Genomic DNA, 25,338 nt, shown 5'->3' on the forward strand with positions numbered 1-25,338 from the left:
CATTGTTAAACAAGGGCAATTTTCCATGGTATGAAAGCTGAAAAGCCAAACCTGACTGAAGAGGTAAAGGAAAATATAAAAAAGTAAAGACAATGAGCACAAAACACACTTTCCAGAACTGTGGTTGTGAAATAATAAACTGGATTAGATTACCAGTCAGGGCATTCAAGCAAAATAAAGATTATTTACCTTGTTTTGTTCCTAATGTTTAAAAGACAAAGATTTTCAACATGGTTATATAGTGAAAGTCAACAGTCAACAAATAAATATAAATTGGAGTTCTATGAATAAGAAAATATTAACTGATGGAAACACTATGAGGTTGGGAAGGATGGAATCCAGAGCTAAGGTTTAAATAAGAACTCTACAACTGCTAGAGTTCAGGGCCTTTCCTAAAGCCCTAAGAGCTTTCCAAGAAATTTTTCTTATTACTTCCTGGCACTTTCTATTCTATCCCCTGCATTACTTTACTGTATTTACTTTCTCAATAGTGCCTGTCAACATCTGGTAAGTATTAGTTGTTTTACTTACTGTCTGTCTTTCTAGAGTAAGTTATTGGCTCTGCGAGGACGGGAATTTTTATACCATTCACTGCTTCATCTCCAGAATATTTCCAGGCACAAAGTAAGCATTTAAATATTTTTGAAACAAATAAATCTGTGCATCACTTACACTGAGATTTTATCTTTGCCCTGTAAGCTCTTTTCTTAGGAGAGAAAAAGAAAACCACCTAAGAAACTTCTCCCAAATGTTGCTATATGAGTAACAGAAAAGATTCATTTCCTGATGAAATGACCAATGTGATTGCTATTAGGACATTTTTAAATGCCTGTTTTTGAAACAAATGTGTATACACCATAGGTTCAACTTACAGAACTGACCACTTTAAACAGGCATCACTGTTTTTACTCCCAATAGAACATTATCAAAAAGAGACTATAAAACATGGCACAGTTCTTTTTGTTAAAATAAAAATAGCTTCTGTATTTAAAGAACACTTAAACATGCTCTTCCACTTTTGACAAAGATGGATTAACAGGAATCAAGTTAACCCTCACACCTTAAATGGTTTAAAAAAAAAAACAACAACAACAACAACAAAAAAAGACAGAACCAGGCATGCTGGTAGTGTCTGTAGTCCGACCTACTTAGGAAGCTGAATCAGGAAGACTGCTTGAGCCCAGGAAGTCAAAGCTGCAGTGCTTTATGACTGCATTTGCAAACAGCTACTACACTCTAGCCCCTGGGAAACACAGTGAGACTCCCATCTCTTTAAGAAAAAAGATAAAACATAGGAAGTCATGGTTTCAGACACTGGGCAAAAGACAGTACTAGACGGTAACTCTGAGAAAGAGGGGTCAAATGAAATAAGCCCTGTATTTCTCCAGCTAACTTCCTGGAAATAATTTCTAGAGCACTAGGAGGGTCCAAATATATTCCAGCAGACTCTCGAGTTGAGGAGACAGAGTTGAAAATTAAGGGAGGACAAGGCAGTTAGAATTTGCAAAGGAAGACTATCAGAAAAGAAGGACCTTCACAGAGAAAGAACTTCGGAGAGCTGCAGGAGGTCCCCTTGAGTTTTTAGGTGAGTACTGAAACAGTTTACGTGTGTGAGGAAACTGACTTATATTCTGGGAAAAATAACTACCTGAAATGATCAAGTGAACAAGTACCCAATTATCACAAAGGACAAGGAATAGTTCATGTCTCCACCAACCAAAACTGTCAAAAACTCTATCATAAAGGTGGCAAAATGCCTAAGAAGTAGCTAATAGTTCTCCTGATTTTGCCTAACAAAGCTTAACAGGCTTCAAAAGAAACAAACTGTCTCCAAGAAACTGTGTCACAGAAGAAAACTCAAGTATGTAAATGAATATAAAAATAGCTAGCACTCAACAAGGTAAACTCTACAATGTCTAGCATCCAGTCAAAAATTACTAGGCACACAAAGTCAGGAAAATACAAACCATGACGCAGAAACCTCAACAGAAACAGACCCAAAACAAAGAAAATGGAAATTATTGTAACTATATTCCACACATTAAGAAGGCAGAAAAAAAGAGCATGTTAAGAAGATCTACAGAAGATGATATAAAAGATTAATCTTCTAGAGTTAAAAAAAAAAAATGGAAAAATGTATTGGATAGGATCAAGAGCAGATTAAATACTACAGAGGAAAAATGTGTTACCACGAAGAAAAAGTGTAAGAAAAACATCCTAAATGAAACCAAAAAAATATGGGGGCTGATGAGAATTAAGCATCAATCAATTGTAGGAAAACTCCAAGCATCCAAATATATGTACAAATGGAGTCCCCAAAGAAGAATGGGAGATATAAAATATATTTGAATAATGGACAAAATTTTTTCCAAATTTGGTAAAAACTATCGATCTACAGACAGATTCAAGGGGTTCAATGAAACTCATGAGCAAAAAACATGAACAAAATTACACCAAGGCACAATATAATCAAATTGCTGAAAGCTAGTGATAAAAGCTTTTAGGCAGCCAGGGAAAAATTCATGTTATATACAGAAAAACAAAAATAAGAATGACAGCAGACTTCTCCGTCTAAAATACAAACTAGAAGAAAACAGAGCAACATCTTTAAGGTACGTAAAGAAAAAAACCTACAACTCCATACCTAGGAAATAGAAATCTTGCAAATATGAAGCTCAAATAAAGACTTTTTCAGCCACACAAAAACTGACATCAACAGCAGACATGCACTACAGGAAATACTAAAGCAAGTCATTCAAGCAAAAGGAAAATTACACCAGATGGGAATCTAGATCTATACAATAGACGAAAGGGCATCAGAAACAATTAATATGAGGCCAGGCACGGTGGCTCACGCCTGTAGTCCTATCATTTTGAGAGGCTGAGGTGAGTGGATCATTTGAGCTCAGGAGTTAAAGATCAGCCTGGGCAACATGGTGAAACCCTGCCTCTACAAAAAATACAAAAATAAGCTGGGCATGGTGGTGTGTTCCTGTAGTCCCAGCTACTTAAGGGGCTGACGCAGGAGGACTGCCTGAACCTGGAAGGTCAAAGCTGCAGTGAAGTGAAATGGCACCACTGCATTCCAGACTGGAGGAGAATGCAAGATGCTGTCTCCAGAAAAAAAAAAAAAAAAAAGAAAGAAAGAAATGGTTAACATGGGATAAATTCTAAAAACCATTCTCTTATTTTTCAAATACCTAAAAGATAAGTGCTTTACTAAAAATAAACGGATAAAAATGTATTGGGGGGTTTACAACATATGTAGAAATACAATGTATGACTACAATAGCACAAAGGCAGGGAAAGGGCAAAGTATACTGTTGCAGGTATGTAAAGTGATACATTTACTTGAAGTTAGACTGTGGCAAGGTAAAAATGCATATTAATTATAAACTCTAAAGTAATCATTATTTAAAAAGAAACATATATACACCAAAGACATATAATTTATAAGCCAGTACGCCCCATAAGGAATCTAAAAGAAGGCAGAAAAAGAGAATAAAGGGAACAAGGAAGAGATGGGACAAACAAATGAGAAACAGAAAGATAAGCAATTTAAACATAACCATATCAGTACTTACATTAAGGGCAAATGATCTAAATAGCCCAATTAAAGGCAGAGTCTGTGGAATTGGATTACAAATAATGCCTAACCATGAACATAATTACACAGTGCAGAAATATTTTATACATCTTATTCTGGTCTACAATTCATAGCAAAATGCCTTATTAATTATAAATCAGAGTTGTAAAAGCCACTCAGACATTCTCATTTGGCCTCAGTTTTCTCCTTTATAAGACTGTTAAGCTAGCATAACCTTGAAGCACCTTTATAAAGGCTCTAGAATTCTACGACTATGACCAAACTGTTTCATCAGTCTCATATTTGTTAAAGATAAACAATAAAATTGATTCTGGCCCATAAAAAGCAGAGGGCAGTGGAAAAAAACTCCTACACTGTGACTATCAAACATAATTATGTTTGAGACAAGTTTGGAGCACTTACCTAAAATGCAGATTCCTAGATCCCACACTCAGATACCGATTATGTTAGTTTAGAGTAAGGATCAGGAGCATTTATTTTTAAATAAATAATCCTACTATTTAAATACGGACTGTTAACCATATTTAAGAAGCATACTCATAGAAGGTAACAAAATCATAGCGTTTCAAATGTTTTGCCACCACTTTATCAATCATGATTGATAATCACTTCCATACAAAGGGTGTGTTCCACTTTGGTGCAGACACTGTTGACAAAGGTTCATTTCTATCCGCCCCCACCAAAAAGAAGTTACAATCCTAGGAGTAATCTCTAAAACACATTAGAAGGTATAGCTAGAAAGATAACAGAGAAACTAAAATGGAGTGCTAAAAAATATTCAGTTAACCCAAAATAAAGCCTGGAAAGGAGTAGCAGAGAAAAAAAACCATGAGTCAAACAGAAAATAAATAGCAAAATAGCAGACCTAAATCTAACCAGATCAATAATTACATTAAATATAAATGGACTAAAATATTTCAGTTAAGGCAAAGATGATCAGACTATCAGAAATATAGTCTGTCTACCAGAGATACATTTTTAAAAGACAAATTTCAATCAATAGGTTGAAGATAATTTTTTAAAAAGATGTAACACAAAATAGTAAACATAAGAAAGCTGGAGGCTGGGTGTGGTGGTTCACACCTGTAATCCCAGCACTTTGAGAGGCTGAGGTAGGTGGACTGCTTGAGTTCAGGAGTTTCAGACAATATCAGCCTGGGGAACATGGTAAAACCCCATCTCTACAAAAGATACAAAATATTAGCTGGGCATGGTGGTGCACGCCTGTGGTTCCAGCTACTTGGGAGCCTGAGGTGAAAGGATCACTTCAGTACGGGAGGCAGACATTTCAGTAAGCCAAGATAGTGCCACTGCACTCCAGCCTGGGTGACAGAGTAAGACCCTATCTCAAAAAAAGAAAAAAAAAAAAAAAAAAAAAAGGAAAAAGCTGGAGGGCTATATTATTACGAGACAAAATAGATCAAAGACAAGCGGTATTACTAGAAATAGAGACATTTCATAATTATAAAAGGGTCAGTACCTCAGGACACTTGAATTCTTTCTTATGTAGTTCTGCATAACTAAAGTTTATGGATTCTTGAACACTATAATAGTAGCAATAGCCCTATACTGTTCCAAGGCTTTTAAAATCCAGCCTCTTTCACTGAAGTAAAAAAAAAAAAATCATCTTTTAATGTTATTTGAATTTTTTTAATGTCCAAAAAGCATACAATACAATGTGTTCAAACCACGTTGTTGTTATTGCTATTTTTTTTTTTTAAAGCATATACTGGCCACCAGTGGCTCATGCCTGTAATTCCAGTACTTTGGGAGGCTGAGGCGAGCAGATCACTTGGAGGTTAGGAGTTCGAGACCAGCCTGGACAACATGGTGAAACCCCGTCTCTACTAAAATACAAAAAATATTAGTTGGGTATGGTGGTACGTGCCTGTAATTCCAGCTACTCAGGAGGCTGAATCATGAGAATCACTTGAACCTGGGAGGTGGAGGTTGCAGTGAGCCAAGATCGCACCACTGAACTCCAGCCTGGGTAACAGAGTGAGACTCAGTCTCCAAAATAAGTACATAATTTTTTTAAAAAGCATATATTAACAATGACCACTCTGAAATGCTTTTTCTAATTATATCTGTTATCCCAAAAGTCTAATACTTCCTCTTTCCCTTATAAACTTACAGTCTTAAATAGCTGTCATTGCTAGCTGAAGGGGAGCCAGGATAAAAATTAAAAGGAAGATCACCTGTAAGCTCAAGACAGATTTCCAATAAATAAGTATTTTTCATTTTGTAAAACCTAATATTTAATTATAAAGTACAGATTCCATAAAAAAGTTATGTGGTGCATCTTTTAATTGAAAATTGGGTTTTTGGTGAACCTTAACAGAATAGAATAGAATGCTAAAAGAATGTAATTCTTTTTTTTTTTTTTTTTTTTTTTTTTAGACAAAGTCTTGCTCTTTTACCCCGGGTTGAGTATAGTGGTGCGATCTCGGCTCACTGCAACTTCTGCATCCCAGGGTCAAGCAATTCTCAAGCCTCAGCCAAAATTGAAGGCACATGCCACGACGCCCCACCAAGTTCTGTATTTTTGGTAGAGACAAGGTTTCATCATGTTGCCCAGGTTGGTCTTGAACTCCCGGCCTCAAGTGATCCACCCGCCTCAGCCTCCCAAAGTGCTGAGATTACAGGCATGAGCCAGTGTGCCTGGCCAAAAGAACAGAATTCTTAATAGGAATAGAAAACTTAGGATATAAACTAACGCCCTATACTTAAAGTTTTAGTCCATTTTATCTCCAAGACCCTTTGAAATCTGCTGCTAAACATAAATTAGGCTGAATATAACCTTCTAGTTCCAAATCATGAAAGGAATCAAATATGTTACAATACAAATAAAGAGAACATTGGGAAGGCAGATGACAAGGGAAAGAAACAATAAAACAATGACATTAATCCTTGTTACCTACAGAACTGAATGTCTTTTTGTATAGACATGAGATGATGTAATAGATGAGACAAAACAATTGTCATAGTTCTACAAGTATCCTCTATAATACTTGCAGTTCCCTGAATCTAACATAGAAATCCAAAACAGAAGAGAAATTCCAATTTTTTGCTTTTTTAAAGAAAAAGTGTCTAAAATGTCATAGTTTTAAAGTTGCGCCTTTCCTTTGGCCATGAGTGGTGGCTCACGCCTGTAATCCAAGCACTTTGAGAGGCCAAGGTGGGCTGATCATTTGAGGTCAGAAGTTTGAGACCAGCCTGGCCTACAGGGTGAAACCCTGTCACTACTAAAACTACAAAAGGTAGCCGGGCTAAAGCAGGAGAATCACTTTAATTTAGGAGGAGGTTGCAGTGAGCTGAAATTACACCACTGCACTGCAGCCTAGGTGACAGAGTGAGACACCATCAAAAAAAAAAAAAAAAAAAAAAAAGTTGGGCCCACCATAAAATTTTACATAGTCATAGCAAAAGTTGTGTGAAAAGAACAGAAGCTTTTTAAGGTAAGAAAGATCTGGGTTCAAGTCCCCTGTTTTGTCATTTACTGCATTTATCTATAAAATAATGGTTAAGACTTTTAAGACAATGATAACGCCTGTAACAGTCTGTCAGGCAAATAAGCAAATGCTCCCTCCCACTTTGCATTTCTGTTTGCTTCTAGATACAGAAAATCTGTGTGTAGTTTCCATGTGTTTTTGTTTTCATTCATTTCATTCAACCAGTAAGTAGGAAAACCATGTGTTTTTAATTGTTTTCATTCAATTAAAAAGTAGTAGTCTTAATATAAATAGGACAGCACATACATTATCTTTTTTTGGAGGATGGGGGATGGAGTCTCATTCTGTCGCCCAGGCTGGAGTGCAGTGGTGCAATCTTGGCTTACTGCAACCTCTGCCTTCTGGGTTCAAGCAATTATCTTTTTTTTTTTTTTTTTTTTTTTTGAGGCAGAGTTTTGCTCTTGTTGCCTAGGCTGGAAAGCAGTGGTGCAATTTTAGCTCACCACAACCTCCGCTTCCCATGTTCAAGCAATTCTCCTCCCTCAGCCTCCCAAGCAGCTGGGATTACAGGCATGAGCCACCATGCCCAGCTAAGTTTTGTATATTTTAGTAGAGATGGGGTTTCACCCTGTTGGCCAGTCTGGTCTTGAACTCCTGACTTCATGATCCACCCACCTCAGCTTCCCAAAGTGCTGGGACTACAAGCGCACGCCACCACACCAGACTAATTTTTTATTTTTAGTAGAGATGGAGTTTCACCATGTTGGCCAGGCTGGTCTCAAACTCCTGACCTCAGATGATCCACCTGCCTCGGCCTCCCAAAGTGCTGGGATTATAGGTGTGAGCCACCACGCCCAGCCGACAGCACATATGCTATCTAACGTCAGGCAACAAACAAGGAACATACCATAAAAACTAGACAAAAAATTGTGTGTGTATGTACATACAATATATGGGTATATACTCATATATTTTATGTACGTGTGTGTATATATAGACATATATACTCTACTAAGATACATGGTTTAAGAGTGTAAGCAAACAAAATATGCTGTTAACTATTAATTATTCTTATTCTTCTAAGTCTGCTCTGGTAAGAGAAGGCTTCAAAGTCAAGTCAGTTCTTGGAAAATACACTGCAATTTGCCAAGCAGGACAGAGGGCAGAAGGAGGGCATCCTAACAGAAAAATCCAAAGATACGGAGTCAAAGAAAACTATTTCATGTCTGCAAAATTACAAGTAATTTGGTATAGCTGGGGCATAGGGTTGATACAGAAGCAAGGCAGAAGGAGTAGGGAAATACGACCAACCAAAATAGATTCTGCCTTCTAATTTTTAAAGAGTAACATTAATACATTTTGCAAAATCATCTTACCTAGCTAGAGAAATCACATTACTACTCTGCAATTCAGAATGACATTGGAGATTTTTCCAAGAACAACTTGACTCATTTCAACAGTATTCTCTGAACAACACACAACTCCAGGTAAGGTATATACTTACTCAATTATACCAGAATAAAATCTGACTACAATTATCAATTATTAAGATTTTTTTTAAACAAATTAAGATCATGTTGTCACTTCCAAGCAAGATGACCTCTGTCTTCATACAGCATTCTAAAAGAATTTCAGGCCTCATTACCTAACATTCCTCTTCCAATGATTCCACCACTCTTAGTTGTCAAAAAGCAAGAGGGGGAAGGAAGGAATACACAGAAGTCCTAACCTTCTCAGGAGTACAATACAGTCATTATTTGCAGGGATTGGTTCCAGGACCAACCCTCAATGAATACCAAAATCCAAGGATGCTCAAGCCCTGATATAAGATGTAGTATATGCATATAATCTATATACAACTTCCTTTATACTTTAAACCATCTCTAGATTACTTAAAATAACTAAAACAATGTAAATGCTATGTAAATAGTTGGCTATACTGTATTTTTTAAACTGTTCAGTTGTTTTCTATTTTAAAAAATATTTCAACTCACGGTTGAATCCCCAGATGTGGAATCTTGAATATGGAAGGCCAACTGTATTCTCCACCTGCATCAATACTATTCCTTGTTAAATATGCTCAAATATACTACAAATTCAAGCTGATTTCACGTTCATTCAATAAGAATTTGAATCTACAATTCTTACCAAATCTTACAATCCTCAGAAGATGTTCCAAATCTCTATTTATTAAAAGTCCCAGAAACCATCTTCAAGGAAAAAAAAAATCAACTTCCATTCCTACCTTATCATCATCACACATGCATTTACTCTATTCTGCCAAGTCAGGGGGAAAAAAGTGCCAGCAACCATGAGAAAAGGAAGAAAGAGAATAGTCTGAATAGTGCACTCGACACCATACATCCAATTCAGTGAGTATACACAGACTTCAGAGCGTGAGAGGGAGATGGAGAAGTGCTATTCCCTCAGCTGGTCTCAGTCCCCACAGGATTCTCAAAAAGCCCCCACAGGACTCTCAAAAACTCATGCTGTCACAGTCTGAAGACACATATTTTTCCAACAACATGGCTCTTAAACTCCAACCACCTCACCCAGGACTCAACCATAGAAACAATAATGTTACAATGGTGAAGGTGAATGTCGCTATGGAAACTGTACTTTATGATCCATAGAAAGTTATTTAAGGACCAGTCTCACTACATGGGGTTTTTCCTTTCACAGCAAATCTAGAACCTAAGCTTGCTATTCCCTAAAACAGCTTTTTTTAAAAAAATCAAACTTCTTAAAGGTATAGTTCCCCTTGGAAGCCTTCACCAAGACAAACAAAATGTCTTCTCTTTCACTCTGTGATTCACTTCTCAAAGATCAACAATCCTCCTCAGACCTATTGGTCTTAATTCTCTACAGCTTTTCATAATGCTGACACCTGCCATCCCAACACCCTCTTCCCAAAATTATCTTAAGTTCTCTGGAAGTGCACAATCCTGAGCATTTTTCTACTTTTCGGGACATTTCTTGCTTTTTTTTTTTGTGGGGGGGAGACGAAGTCTCACTCTGTTGCCCAAGCTGGAGTGTGGAGGCACGATCGTGGCTTACTGCAACCCCCACCTCCTCAGTTCACGGGATTATCCTGCCTCAGCTTCCTGTGTAGCTGGGGATTACAGGCATAAGCCACCATGCTCGACTACTTTTTATGTACTTTTAATAGAGACAGGGTTTCACTATGTTGGCCAGGGCTGGTCTTGAACTCCTGACCTTGTGATCTGCCCACCTTGGCCTCCCAAAGTGCTGGGATTACAGTCATGAGCCACCGTGCCCAGCCACTTCTTTCTCTTTTATGTAGTAGTTTTCCCTATACTTTTATCCTCATACATATACATTACACATATACCCTCTTTCCCTCCTTGGTAAACTAAGTCATTTCCAGCTATCACATATAGTGCAGATGATCCATGACATCCTCTTGCCCTGATCCCCAGAGCCATATTTGCAAGTACACTGTAAAATCTCCACCTCCACGTCATATTTGTCCTGAAAGCTAAACTGTCCAAACTACTCATAAAATCAGCTCATCCTCATGACTTCCCAATCACCATCAGTCTCCTACTCACCTTGAGGTACCAAAAGTACACTATCTTTCTTGCTCTCATATTTAATCAATTCCTAAGAACCATAAATTCTACTTTAAAAAAAAATTCTACTTTTATAAAGCATTCTGTATCTATTGTCTCCTTTTAAGTTCCCAGCACTCTAATTGAGGCTCTGATACATTTTGTCTAGAGCCAACTGGGGTATTCAAACCCCATGAAGATTTATAACCTAATAATTATAATTTTATCAGACTGGATAACTCTAACGGATTTTCCAGACCCCAGCTTCCAGGGCTTTCTACCTCAAAAATATACCTGAGGGTTTTGGATCGAAGGCTTTTCCTTTCACGGTCTAATCTGACAAAGGCATATCTCTAAACCATCTCAAAGCTACTAGGATGCACTGCTCCAAGGTAGGAAAAAACCTTCCATACTAAAAAATGAAACCCTTTGAAATACTGATGAAAATGGTAAGAGATCAACTCTTTAAGGACTGTAGCAAATACTTTTCCAAGTCAAATGGTTTTCAACTCTTGGCTGAAATACTTCAACAAATTTCAAAAAAATTGAAAGACTGAAAGTTTATTAAAAATAATTTTTTTGCACATAAGTTGGAAGCAGTTCAGAAAAATGAGTGGCACTGCCAACGAAACCATTTCCCTTCCCATTGACTTATTTATGCAACAAAATGTCTCAGCGCTTACAGTTCTTAAAATGAAAAGTGGAAATGTTACTATCTCATTCCAAGCAATAAATTCTACTTATCCATGAATACATAATTATTTTGTAAAATTCCCATCCATTTCCATTGAGATGCCTTTTTGATAAAACGCTGTTTACCAGGTTTTTTCATAATTTATAATATATTCTGGTTGACCCCAATTGAGTATTAATAACGAAAACTCAATAAAATGTTAAGTTTTATAGTAAAAGGAAATTCAAATTTTAAACTTTTTTTTATTTTTTAATTTTTGGGACAGAATCTCACTCTGTCACCCAGGCTGGTGTGATCACGGCTCTCTGCAGCTTCGACCTCCCAAGATCGCACAGTCCTCCCAACTCAGCCTCCCTAGTTGAGACTACAAGTGCATGTGCTACCACACCCAGCTATTTTTTCTTTCTCTTGTTTTTTTTTTTTTTTTTTTTTTTTTTTTTTTTTTTGTAGAACTGGGAGTCTCACTATGTTGCCAGGGCTGGTCTCAAACACCTGGGCTCAAGTGATTCTCCTGCCTCGACATTCCAAAGTGCTGGGATTACAGGTGTGAGTCACCTTGCCCAGCATAAAGTTTAAATTTCTCTTTACATAATTTTGGTGCAAAGAAATGTGACTGGGCAATCAAAACTCTCAAGCATTAATGAAAATATATCAAGGTAAATTTCTGTGTGAAAATAAAAAGAAAGAAAGAAAAAAATGCAAGATTCTCAATATAAAGAATTTATTTACAATTTTTTTTCTTGTCTCTTATGGTCTTATCTGAATACTTCTGAGTTTTAAAAAATGAATAGTGGGCATCCAAGCGCTAAGGTATTTAGAGTCCATTTTTAAAATGTGATACAACTTTATGTTTAAAATACTGAGATTTATAATACACAGGAACTTACATCCTTTGCAAATATGGTAAAATTTTATGGAGAAAATTTTGGACGTCAACTTTAAAATATATGATACAGAATATTCAAAATTATTTTAGTAGGTATGAAGTAATAAAATTTAAAGACCATGGTCCTAGACTATTATTAATACAATTGCCTGGATCCATCTATTCCCAGCCTCCTCTCATTTGAATTCAGTTTATATATCAGCACCACTTCAATCTTCCCACTCTGTTCAATACATGCCCTTGCCTGCCCTCCCTCCCAAGCCCCACCATTCCACCCCCTGAACTAAGGTACAACTTTCTTATGCTGTAATTCAAGGGTCTCTAGGATCTGGCCCCAACCTAGTTTTGTCCCCTGCACACAGCCCATGTGGAGCCAATTTTCTACAACATGCCCCACTACTTTTCTGACTTACGTGGTTTCATCTGTCCCATTTCTGTCCTCTCTAACCTCATCTCAGCTTAAATTAACCTATTACAAACACCATCCAGGAAGCATTTTCTATTTTCTAATTAAGAGTTCTTCTTCCTTTTAACTCCCTGCTGTCTTGGGTCCCCTTGCTTTCACTCCACCAGTAATTGCAATGTTTGGTTTTTTCCTTTTTTTTTATATTCTCCAACCTCCCCGTTCCCTCCCCTTCCCCAACACATATAAATTTACTAAAGATTGTCTTGCTAATCTTTCAATTATCTAAAAAACAGAGTCAAATGCTTCTCATGGAGGCATATTCATTAATATTTGTTAATGAAAATATAGTCCATAGGGATACTTGATAAGTCAAGGGTTTATTTAATATACTTTATCCTTCTCTAAGATATGCACTAGTAGTATATTAATGCCTTGAGAAGTATCATACCAAAGAGAACTGATTAATTTGTACAACCTTTTATCAAATTTGATCAAAACACCCTTTTATTCCCTAAATAACCTCTAATAATCCTACATGAAGCAGAAAAAAGCTCATAGTCAATCCTTCCTTTCAATTTTCCCTTGATACTGCTTAGGCCACAATAAATCTGCCAAATTTTCTTTTGTTTCCCAAGACTTTACATTTTAGAAAATGAAAGACAAGGAGAAACACCATAGAATGAGAGTTACCTTATACAGATTTGGGGCTTTAAAATGAAATTTTAACAAATAAATATACCAACAAATGAATAGTAAGAGCAGACTCTTCTATAAAGCAGAATTTCAGCTAGTAAATGCAATTAATTCAGACAAGAATCATCAACATATCCTAACACTAATTTTTATATGTTTGGAAATGAGATGTTTCCCTATTGTCAAATTATTTCCCTTATAATTACAACAGGAAAAATAGAATCTTTATAGTGGAGTAATTTGATAGACATCACCTCTACACTACCAGTAATGAACACTGCTATCAGGTGCCCCTTAATGTGAAGCACTGAGAAAACAACAATATCACTTATGTAGCAGTCCTGACAAAAAAAAAAAGCACAACCTGAATCAAATCATGAGGAAACAGATAAAACCAAACGGACTCTTCAATAATGTCAATATCATGAAACGTAAAGGTTGAGAAATTGTTCCAAACTAGTAAGTTTGCAAGTAATATCCTTACAGCAAAAGATAATTGCCATAAGGACATTACTGGGGATATTTCAGTATGTACTACATATTGTATAACAGAATTGTACCAACGTTAAATTTCCTAAATTTCATTACTTTGATAGTAAAAGGGCCCTTGTTCTTAGGAGATAGAGGCTAAAGGCCCCCATGACCACAACCTATTCTCAAAAGGTACAAAAAAAAATTAATAATAATGTATACACTACAGTGTGTGTTGTGTACATAATTATATAGAGAAGTACAGAGCAAACTGGCAAAATGTTAACAACAGTTGAATTCAGGTGAAGAATTGAGAATTCATTAAGATATCTGTGCAGCTTTTATATAGTTCTGAAAGTTTTAAAAATAAGTTTTTTTAAAAAATAATTTTTCTTTCCTTTTTTTTTTTTTTGAGACAGAGTCTCACTCTGTCACCCAGGCTAGAAGTACAGTGGCACAATCTCGGCTCACTGCAACCTCCTCCTCCCAGATTCAAGTGATTCTCCTGCCTCAGCCTCCCGAGTAGCTGGGACTACAGGCACATGCCAACACACCCGGCTAAGTTTTTTTTTTTCTTTTTTTTTTTGTATTTTTAGTAGAGACAAGGTTTCACTTTCTTAGCCAAGATGGTCTCAATCTCCTGACCTCATGATCCATCCGCCTTGGCCTCCAAAGTGCTGCAATTATAGGCGTGAGCCACTGCGCCCAACCAAAAATAATTTCATTATTTGGCCCCAAATCAGGTTTATGGTCTTTAGCTTGGTTTAAAACATCAAGATTTATTTAGCAAGTAAGTATTGATGAGATGTATTGCTGAGTACTCTGTGATGAGTTAAGAATAAAAATGTTACAGATCTTGGATTTTAGCACAGTGAAGGGGCTGGTCAACTACAGCCAGCAAGCCAAACCGGCCCACCTTCCATTTCTGTAAATAAAACTTTATTGGATGATATTTATGCTCATTCATCTCTGTATTGTCATGGGTGCTTTTACCTTATGATGGCAGATCTGAGTAGCTGCAACAAAGATCATATGGTACACAAAAACTAAACTATTTGGCCTTTTTTACAGAAACTTTTCAACCCCTCATCTAGTGAAATAGCAGAAACCCAATTAATAAATCACAACTTGGAGAAAGAATATTAATGGAAATAGATAAATAACATAAATTTGAAGGACCATACAACTTAATCTTTACAGTCTCAAGCAACAGGTATGTCAAGCTTCAATTTCGTACTTTGCAATAACATAAATAATGTTTATCAGAAATCCTTCCTTCAAATATCAATACTAAAGCTTATTAAATCCTTACAAATGCAAAAGTGTCCTATAGCACAAATGAATTTAAGGCAAGAATTTACTGACATAAACTATATGTATATTTATATATGTGCTTATATTAAATTTCTTTATATGCTATATGTATAATGTATTTGTTTATATAATACAGTAGTGATATGCTTATCTCAAGTTTCAAGTTAATTACCAAGGTTATGTATACAAACACTATTTAATAGAAAGGTAATATCAAAGCACTTGCAGGGTGTGGATCTCCCAAACATTATAGATTTATAGATGTGTTATTTGTTCTCTTCAGGGAGTAAACATTTTCTTTGCACTCTTATTAACTCAATTACTTTGGTAGCAATCTTTTTTTCTACAGGTAATCCAAATATAAAATTTGAACTAACCCAGGTCCAAGCTGCCACCAATCTTAAATAAATGAAGTCTTCAATATGTGAGTTATTTCTATAAAAAATGAATTTCAGAGATTTAAATATAAAAGTGATCTACCATCAGGCTGGGTGCAATGGCTCACATGTTTAATTCCAGCACTTTGGGAGGCCAAGGCATGTGGATTGCTTGAGCTCAGGAGTTCAGGGCCAGCCTAGACAACATGGCAAAACCCCATCTCTACCAAAAATACAAAAAAATTGGCTGGGCATGGTGGTGCAGGCCTGTGGTCCCAGCTACTCAGGAGGCTGAGGTGGGAGGATTACTTGAAACCTGGAAGCAGACATTGCAGTGAGCCAAGATATGCCACTACACTCCAGCCTGGGCAACAGAGCCAGACCCTGTCTCAAAAAAAAAAAAAAAACAAAAAAAAAAGAACTATATCAAATCTGACTTTGAATATACATTCAGATCTTAGCAGTAATGAGAGAATTCCAACAGTGGAATGACTACTTTAGTTAAGTACTTTGGCTGTCTCTTTTCTCTCCACCAAAATTCCTATGTTCGAAACATAAGTAAAGTTGAAACCGAGTAGTGGGCACATGATGGTTCACCTGCCTTTGTATGTATCTTAAGTATATGTAATACATAAGGAACTCTCAAAATTTAATAAGGAAATATCCCATAGAAAAGATGAACAAAAGATGTGAAAAGGCACTTCACCCAAGGAGGTATTTAGATGGCAAATGAGCACATAAAAATAACATGGTCATTAAAGCAAATTCAAGCCACAAATACTATTATACATTTAATAGAGTGGCTACAATTAAGACTGCTCACACTAAGTGTTGCCAACGATGCAGAGGACCTGGAACTTGCATACACTTTTGGTGGGAATGGAAAATGATATAACCACTTTGGAAAACAGTTTGGCAGTTTTTCTTTTTCTGAAATGGAGTTTAGCTCTTGTTGCCCAGGCTGGAGTACAATGGTGCAATCTCAGCCCACTGCAACCTCCGCCTCCCGGGTTCAAGTGATTTTCCTGCCTCAGCCTCCCAAGTAGCTGGGAGTACAGGCATGCACCCCAACACCCAGCTAATTTTTTGTATTTTTAGTAGAGACAGGGTTTCACCATGTTGGCCAGGCTGGTTTTAAACTCCTGATCTCAGGTGATCCACCTGCCTTGGCCTCCCAAAGTGCTGGGATTACAGGCCTGAGCCACCATGGGGCCAGCAGTTTCTCAAAAAGTTAAAATAGCCATTCTAAGGCCGGGCGCGGTGGCTCAAGCCTGTAATCCCAGCACTTTGGGAGGCCGAGGCGAGTGGATCACGAGGTCAAGAAATCGAGACCACCCTGGTCAACATGGTGAAACCCCGTCTCTACTAAAAATACAAAAAATTAGCTGAGCATGGTGGTGCGTGCCTGTAATCCCAGCTACTCAGGAGGCTGAGGCAGAAGAATTGCCTGAACCCAGGAGGCGGAGGTTGCGGTGAGCCGAGATCGCGCCATTGCACTCCAGCCTGGGTAACGTGAGTGAAACTCCGTCTCAAAAAAAAAAAAAAAAAATAGCCATTCTACCTCTAGATACATACCCAAGAGAAAGAACATACGTATCTACAGACTTGTGTGTGAATGTTCAGAGTAGCTTTATTTGTAATAGCAAAAAACTGGAGATGATCCAAAATCCATCAACATTTTCAAGATAGAAAGCTAAGAAAACGTTAACTTGCTCAGATTATAAAGAGAACAAATGGCAGGGTCAGAATATTAACTCAGGTCTCAAGGCTTACCAAGCCCAGTGTTCTTTCCCACACACAAAACTATACTGAGATATCTTCCAGAATGACTGCATGACAGATGCTCAATACCAACCAAATTCATATCAATAAGCCCAGAAAGTAATTTTGCTCCTTAGTCTAGGGAGATAGCTAAAATGACTTAGGAGAGTAAAGAAATGGATTTGTGGAGGAAGGAGCATTGGATTCACCAGCACAAAGACCTGTGCTAAAAGCAGAGCAGGTTCCAGACCCTCTTATAGAAATTAAAGAGAATATAGGCCTTTTAACCTCCTCAGTCAAAATTTCATAGGTGTGCCATCTAGACTTCTGACCAAAACACTAAGTTACTTTTATTCTCAGATCCAATTTAAAAGCAACAAAACCCTAATTTAGGGACTTTCAAATTCTTTTACTCAAAAACATAAAAAAAGATATAATACAAACATGAGAACAAGGTAACAATAGTTTAATAAACATATATTCATTGTTTTGAGGAGACTGAGGGAAAAGGATCAGAAATAATAAACCAGAGATCAAACAAATATGGTGGCAGACTTCTGAACTTTTACGTCCTGAGGCCTATTTATTTTCCATAGGCAGAAACAAACAAAAACTATGCATTTAGGTGTTTTGGTTTTTTCTGGGGAAGTGGGAGAGGGCAGTGGATCATGAAACCGTAGGCCCATTCATATTTACAAAGGGGTTTCCTGCCTTTATTTTTCTCCCTCCCTTCCTCCCTCCCTTCGTTTCTCTCTCTCTCCTATTTTACGTGGGGAGTTGCTAGCTGAGGTATCATTAATTGATCCTACACACATGAGTACCACTGAAACCATTTTAAAAGCACTCTTTGCTAGGATATCAATTATATTATCTCTAAATAAAGATTTCTCCATCCAGGCTTGTTGACAGCAGTCGAAACAGGCTACCAAGTCTCATGACTCACCCTCACAAATCCCTATTTAACAATATTCCTAAATATTATTCATGTTCAAGGGCACCTTACTAAGGTTCCTGAATGATTCCCTGGCCGCTACCAGATACAGTCCCAATATTTTGCTCCGCACCTCCCCCAGTAGCAAGGACTCAAAGCTTATCAGAACTGATTTTGAAAAGTGGTCGGAAGGCCTGGAGATTCTGCACGGAGTGTGGTCCAGGCAGTTACCCTCAGTTAGTTCTACACACATCCTTCACTCTACCTCAACATTGCCCTTAAACCCAAAAAAACAGTGTAATGTAAAAGGATTCCAAAACTTTAATATGAAAAAATTTGTCGTATGGCATACTCAGTAACATAGCTTCAAAAACTTTTCAACGTCATACTTAGTTATAACTGAAATAAAAGTTAAAAACTACTAAATAAGCTGTATTATACCCAAGCTCCATCCTCTCTATCATTCTCCAGGTGTAAACTAAACCACATGCAGCATCCTAGATTAACTTTCAAGGGTTCTTTAAGAATGAGTTCAAATTGCCTATACAAGTTTGGGTTGATCAATATTTTAAAGTGGGTGATTAAAGAAAATATTCAAAATACGATATTTAGAATCAGAAGGCCTAGCTTTAACTTCTATCTAACCTTAGGAGTTTTGTTTCTTTAGTTCCCTTTGGATGTTAGTCAACTTACTTATTAGAATACCACAGCATACACATCACAGGACTGCTGTGAAGAATAACCTGTGTATGAAAGGCACTGTAAACTACTGTTACATAGCCATTCTTTAAAAAGAACATTCTTCAACATACTACTTTGATAAAAGTTTAAATTTTAATAAAACTCCTTCAATGAAATTATTTTTAGAAGCATTAGCTCATCAAATCTTAACTGTATCTTAAGTCTTACTTCATTTTAGGAATCTAGCAACTTAATGTGAATCAAAATTGCATCTTTGGAAATTAAAATAGAAATCTGAAATAATTTTCTCTAAACATCTACAATTTTTTATTGTCTCCCATTATTCAAGGAACATAATTAGCTATAAAAACTTAAAACGGGGGCCAGGCACAGTGGCTCACGCCTGTAATCCCCGCACTCTGGGAGGCCAAGGCAGGTGGATCACCTGAGTTTGGGAGTTCAAAGCCTGCTCAACATGTAGAAACCCTGTCTCTACACAAAATACAAAATTAGCTAGGCATGGTGGCACATGCTTATAATCCCAGTTACTTAGGAGGCTGAGGCAGGAGAATCGCTTGAACCCGGGAGGCGGAGGTTGCTGTGAGCTGAGATCGCACCATTGCACTCCAGCCTTGGCAACAAGAGCGAAACTCTGTCTCAAAAACAAAACAAAACAAAACAACTTATAAAGGGTTTACCCAACTCTGAAATCTACTGATAACCTATATCCAAATGAAGTCAGTGGTTTGCTTTCAATTTGAAATTCAAAGTATTTCATGATACAGTATTTAAAGTATCACTTTTAAACTTAAATACATACACATAGTTTTTACTGCATTATTCTCCTAAACTTAGTAGTATCTAATAGTGATGTCATTTACTTACCTTTACGACCTTTTGATATATATACACAATACCATCCATTTTTCCCCCATTAGGATTTTTTTCCTCCAAAGATACCAATCAAGTTAGTCTTTGACCAACCCTTTCCCCAGCTCTATGCCTCTGTACAGAGACAGGGGATTAAATCAAATCAAAAGACCTGAGACTCTTACCAATGTCTGGCAATGCCCAGCTTTCAAGTCCTAGACACCAGCCAGGTCCTTTCCTAGATTATCTGTACAGAAGAACTTACTCTCTCTTCCCTCATAGTCCAGGTTCTGCATTTAGGATGCACTACCAAGATTCTGGAGCTTGACCAGAAAATAATTTCTTCCCATACCAAGGGCCAACCTACACCTAGCTTGGCTAAAGTAGTAGGACTTGTTTACAACTACTCTGGAGGTTGACCTCCATACTCTGGTGTTTTGTCATAGACAGAAAAATTCAGGCTTCGTGTTGTAAGGGCAGCCCAAGCTCCATTCCCTCTGCAAGTCGGGTCCTCTACCTTCTTCAGCTTCTCCAGGATGTGACAGCTTTCTCACTCCCTTACCATCTTGCTCTCTAAGGAGGCACCATGGCCAGTATTCCTCCTCATTCTTTTTCCCTTCACAAGAGATGGGAAGTGGTCCTTCAACTGGCCATATGTCCAAGGGTCCTTTGTTCCTGAATATTCTGGGTAAAGGTATCACCTGTAAAAACTTTAGTAACTGAGAAAAATGAGCAATTACTCTAACAAAGCCTTCAACCAAATTATAAAGATGTAAATAGCTATTATGCCTTCAATGTCTGTTTTATCCTAAATTAAAATGCATAGAAAACAGACTCTTTAAAAAGTTAGTTGCAGCCAGGTGCACTGGCTCATGCCTGTAATCCAAGCACTTTGGGAAGCCAAGGTGGGCAGATTACCTGAGGTGGGGAGATCCAGACCAGCCTTACCAACATGGCAAAACTCCATCTCTACTAAAAATACAAAATTAGCCAGGCATGGCGAAACATGCCTGTAATCCCCAGCTATTTGGAGGCTGAGGCAGGAGAATCGCTTGAACCCGGGAGGCGGAGGTTGCTGTGATCTGAGACTGCACCATTGCACTTTAGCCTGAGCAAGAAGAGCAAAACTCCACCTCAAAAAAAAAAAAAAAAAAAAAAAAAAAAAAGTTGCAAGCATTGGCAGCATCTGTAAGTACCTTCATTCTGTGAGGTTCAACATCAGCGTTTCCTTCTCTGCTCTTCTTTTAAGCTTCCCTTGCTCTTTTCTCATAAGAGCAAACATAATCATCACTGTTTACCAGGAATTGTTCCAAGTGCTTCACAGGCACTAACTCACATACATCCCTGAACAACTCGAGGAAGTAGGTAATATTTCTCATGCCTGTTTACAAATGATAAAACTGAGGCTTAGGGCGGTTATGTGAGTTGCCCCAGTCTGCCCCAAAAGACACTGCTAAGACGAACAGAGCAGCCCGGCTCCAGTCTATAACTATGATACTGTACTGTACACCCAGATTCAAACTGCTAGTAAACCACTAGAGGGCATGGGTTGTGCCCATCCTTCTCACAGCTCCATCCCCAGTACCCAGCAGAGTCTTTAAACTCATGGCTGAATTTTTCACAGGTAAGCCTTCCCCTCTACACTGTGCTTCTTGGGGGCCAGGGAAGAAACTGACACTGCATTTCCCCCTTCAGGAGTAAGAAGTTTTTGCTCCACACAGTCATAAATACTTGCTGAATGAATGAATCTTATATTTATATTGAACATAAATATAAAAAGCCCTCCTCGAGATAACATAATCAGGACCACTTCTCCAATCCTAACCTGGCAAGAGATCTGAAGTCAATAGCTGCCTTAAATAATATCTCAAACTTACTATTAGGCAGAGAAGTGGCCTAAGAGTAAACATTAAACAAAACGTTAAAGCTGCCCTTCACTACATGAGTATTGCTCCCTTTAAGAAAGCTGTTTAGAGCCACCCCACTAAAAATACAGACTTGGCGAAAGTTTGGTTGGCAAAAGTTTGGATGTGGTTCATTTACTTTAAAGACAAATTACTCATTTCAGATAATCCATCTAAATAGTAAATCCCCCTTACCCAGGAATCTAAAAATTAAGATTAATCTGAGTAAGGGAACCACATTAGACAATGCTAAGGATTAACTACAGAGTATTTAAGAGAGTAATTTCAAACTGCAGCCATCTCTGAATTATTTACACAGGTATTACACAGTCAATCACGACGTCCAGTAGGCTTTCCACTGAACAGACCACAATTCTACTACGGTTTTCATCTCAGAACAATCTCTTGGTCCCTTATGTATCCCAAGATCTACGCTTACACATTTTGCACATTCTTCATTTTTAAAACGCATCTCAAAACCGAGTGATTTCTTTGATGGGTCACTATTTTGGAAGATTTGCATGAATAGAAACTATTTTAAATTAATTGCAATTTGTCACTTCTTTCTATACAAACTTACCTAACTCTTTGTCTTCCCTGTCGTGACCCAAGTTGTTTTCTGAGGCTTAGAAAAGTACAGATCAGAAGAAAAATTCTTTCTAAGTATCAATTCCTTCGCCATCAGGAAACAACGTCAAAAATTTTGTTTTAAAAAATAAAAGAGTCAACTCTAAAAACTTCAGTACCTCAAAGGAAAGCTGTACTGTTAACACTGAAGGAGGGTTGGGTGATTTCTGAACATCTGCATTAAAGAAATGTGCTCTCTAAACCCAGTAATTCCTGACGAGGCCACACCTTCTAACCTTTCTGTAATCCACAAATCAAACCGGGAACAATCTAAAAACTGCCACAAGCCAAAGTAAAATGACAGGTATGTCATCCTCAGAGGATCCGAAACGGGGTCGGGGAGCCCAGACGGCCCCCGGGAGCTCCCGGAGAGCGACTCCAAGGAAACACACCTCCCGCGCGAGCCTCTTCCTTCCTAAAGTGACGGGGGAAGGGGGACACCAGGGGCAGAAACACACCCCAAACCCCACTTCAAATCTTGCCCCACCTGCTTCTCCTTCGGAAACCGACGGCCTCGCCAATGCGGAGCCCGCGGGCGATTCGGGGGCGCCGGGAGAAGAGAACGAAGGGCGGAAAGCGAACTTGGGCGTTACTCGCGGCGTCTCCCTCCCCCAGCGGAACCAGGGCGCGCCGTTTCCTCACGGACGCGCGATTTTCCCCCCAAATCTCTACCCTGGCCCGCCCGGGGCCGCCCTCGCCCAGCGTCCCCTTAGTCGGCCCAGGCCGCGCCGCCGCCCGCCCTCCCCGGCCGCTCCCCGCCGGCTGCCGAGCCACCGCGAGGCCGGGCCACTCACATCCGTCCGCGTCCTCCTGCAGGTCCTCCTGGAGCAGCGAGAGGTCTGCGCCGAGGGGAGAGAAGAAAGGCCCGGTCAGCGCCCCGGGGCCCGGCGCGACGCCCCCGCCGCCCTCCCTCCCGCCCCGGCGGCGCCTCCCCGCGCCCGGACCCCGCGCCGGCCCCGGCCCGGCCGCTACTCAGGGCGGCAGCTGAGGACGGGTGGGCGCGGGGAGCCGCCGCCGCCGCCGCAGCAGCCGCACGGAGAACAGGGGGCCACGTACCCGCCATCTTGTGGTCGCCCCCTCCTCCGCGGCCGCCCGGGGATCCGGGGCTACATGGAGCGGCGCGAGCCGGGGAGCCGGTGGACGCGCTCGGGAGGGGCGGCGGGGAGGAGGAGGGCCGGGCTGGCGGGGGCGCGCGCGCGCGCGGGGCGGGCCAAGGGCCCGGGCCTGCAGCGGGCGGCGCGGTGCCCGGACGCCGGGGACCGAGGCCGCGCCCCGCCCCGCCTGCCCCTCCGCGCGGCTCCCGCGTGGCCGGCGCTCCCGCCTCCCGCCTTCCCAGCTCCAGGCCGGGCCTGGGCCCGGCGGCGCGCCCTCACACCCTCGGCCCGAGCCGCCCTCACGCCGAGCGCTGCGGACAGGGGCGCGCAAGCTGCCGCCGGCCGGGACCCTGCGGCAAGTGCCGGAACCCGGCCGGGTGGGGCCTCCCGCTGCCCCGCCGCTTTATTGGGTCACCGGCCTCGCCCACCGCCCCGCCGGCCGCAGCCTTCTCGGCGGGCGCGCTTGCCGCCCGCGCCCCATCCCCAGGCCTGCACGTACGTCGTCGGCGATCCGGGGCCGGGGGCGGCTCCGAGGTCGGCGGGGCCGGGGTCCCACCTCCGTTTGGAGGAAGCGCCGCCTCCCCAACCGCCCGGAGCCCTCGCCAAGTGGCTGCTAACAAAGCCCAGGGCCCGGCTGCGGGGTGGTTGACTGACAAAGTCATGCCTGCCCAGCCAGCTTCCTCGTGCAGCACGCTGAAGGCTGGGCCGCCGGGTTTTTACTCCCACGTCCTGCTAACTCGAGCTGACATGGAGGGCAGTCCACCAGCGGGAACGCTGGCAGGCCTGGAGTCAGATACTGATTAAGCCAGTTAGTTGGTGGGACTGGAGCCCATGTGGAGAATGAAGCTGATATCTGCCTCGTGGGGTTATTGGCATTAAACGAAGAATGTAGGGAACCTAGCACGGTTCTTAAGGTCTAGGAGGTGATTGGGGAAAGGCGCCTATGATTCGCTTTTGTCTCTTAAATACTTTTGGCAGCACTTGAGCTGTTCAAGTCTGTATCCCAGACTTTATTAGTCTTGTTGTTTTACATGACTGAAGCGATTAGCTCAAGCGCCCAGGTACCAAGTGGGGCTAAACCAGGTTTTCCGACACCGTTCTACCTCCATGGCTCTGTCTCCAGCTCTACCCAAGGCCTCCAAAATGGTCGTCTCCTAAAGCGACCAACAAAACACCAAGCTGTGTCATGATGCCACTTTGGCCGTGTGGTCTCTTAGAAGAGGGAATTCTAAATAGCTAATTAGCTTGTTCCTTTATGCTTTGTATTCTTGACCAATGACAATGTATTGACATTTAATGCCATTGAAGATTCAGACATTAAGGAATCAGATCCTCTAAGATTCCTAAATCTGTGTAATAATATGGGTTCTACACATAGCTAGTCCAAAAAAAAATCCCTATGAGATATTACTAACAAGATAGAAAGACAGATTATATAATCTGTATGAAATTTCTAGGCGTAGTAAAAATCAGACCCCATAACTCCAAGTGTGTATCTAATTTTCTCAAGTATAAAATAATTAAAACTAAAGGCCATTTCTCTTCCTTCTTTGCTGAATGTCCTTATGTAAATTCAGCTGACACTCTTAGAATGACAAAGGAGTTAGAAATTCACAACTATCAACAGAAATCTGTCTCTAGACTAACTCAACCCCTGAGAGTTCGGCCCTGCTGAGCTACCTTGTCAGTATGTACCACTTTAGCAATTCTGGGTAAATGGGAGAAAAAAGAGTCAAATCAGCTCTTTTTTTCATTAAAAAAAATTTTTTTAGAGGCAGAATTTTGCCTTGTAGCCCAGGCTGGAATGCAGTGGCACAGTCATAACTCACTGTAACCTGGAAGCCATTACCTTGAGAGAGCCTCCCATCTCAGCCTCCCTAGTAAATGGAACTAAAAGCACAGGCCACTCCACCTGGCTAATTTTTTAAATTTAAAAAAAATTTTTGTAGGGACGTAATTCTGTTTTGCCCAGGCAGGTCTTGAACTCCTGGTCTTGAG

General features: G+C 40.0%; 1 protein-coding gene across 4 annotated transcripts in view; it reads right to left on the reverse strand.

Annotated features, from left to right (window-relative positions):
* PPP4R1 (protein phosphatase 4 regulatory subunit 1) overlaps nt 1-24,017 on the reverse strand; it is an 83,270-nt gene extending 59,253 nt beyond the window's left edge. For 2 of the 4 annotated variants that reach the window (XM_032293386.1, XM_032293385.1), the window contains exons 1-2: nt 23,840-24,017; nt 23,041-23,085 (exon numbers count right to left, since the gene is read on the reverse strand). In XM_032293386.1, coding sequence (XP_032149277.1) covers nt 23,041-23,085; nt 23,840-24,002 — 208 coding nt within the window. In that variant the 5' untranslated portion in view covers nt 24,003-24,017. Of the gene's footprint in view, nt 1-23,040; nt 23,086-23,302; nt 23,427-23,839 lie in introns of those variants that run through there. The other 2 variants (XM_032293388.1, XM_032293387.1) reach the window with 2 other exon arrangements.
* Nucleotides 24,018-25,338: the final 1,321 nt, after the last annotated feature.

Source organism: Sapajus apella, unplaced genomic scaffold (assembly GCF_009761245.1).
Source record: "Sapajus apella isolate SASKATOON/1434 unplaced genomic scaffold, GSC_monkey_1.0 scaffold29, whole genome shotgun sequence".
Lineage (NCBI taxonomy): Eukaryota > Metazoa > Chordata > Mammalia > Primates > Cebidae > Sapajus > Sapajus apella.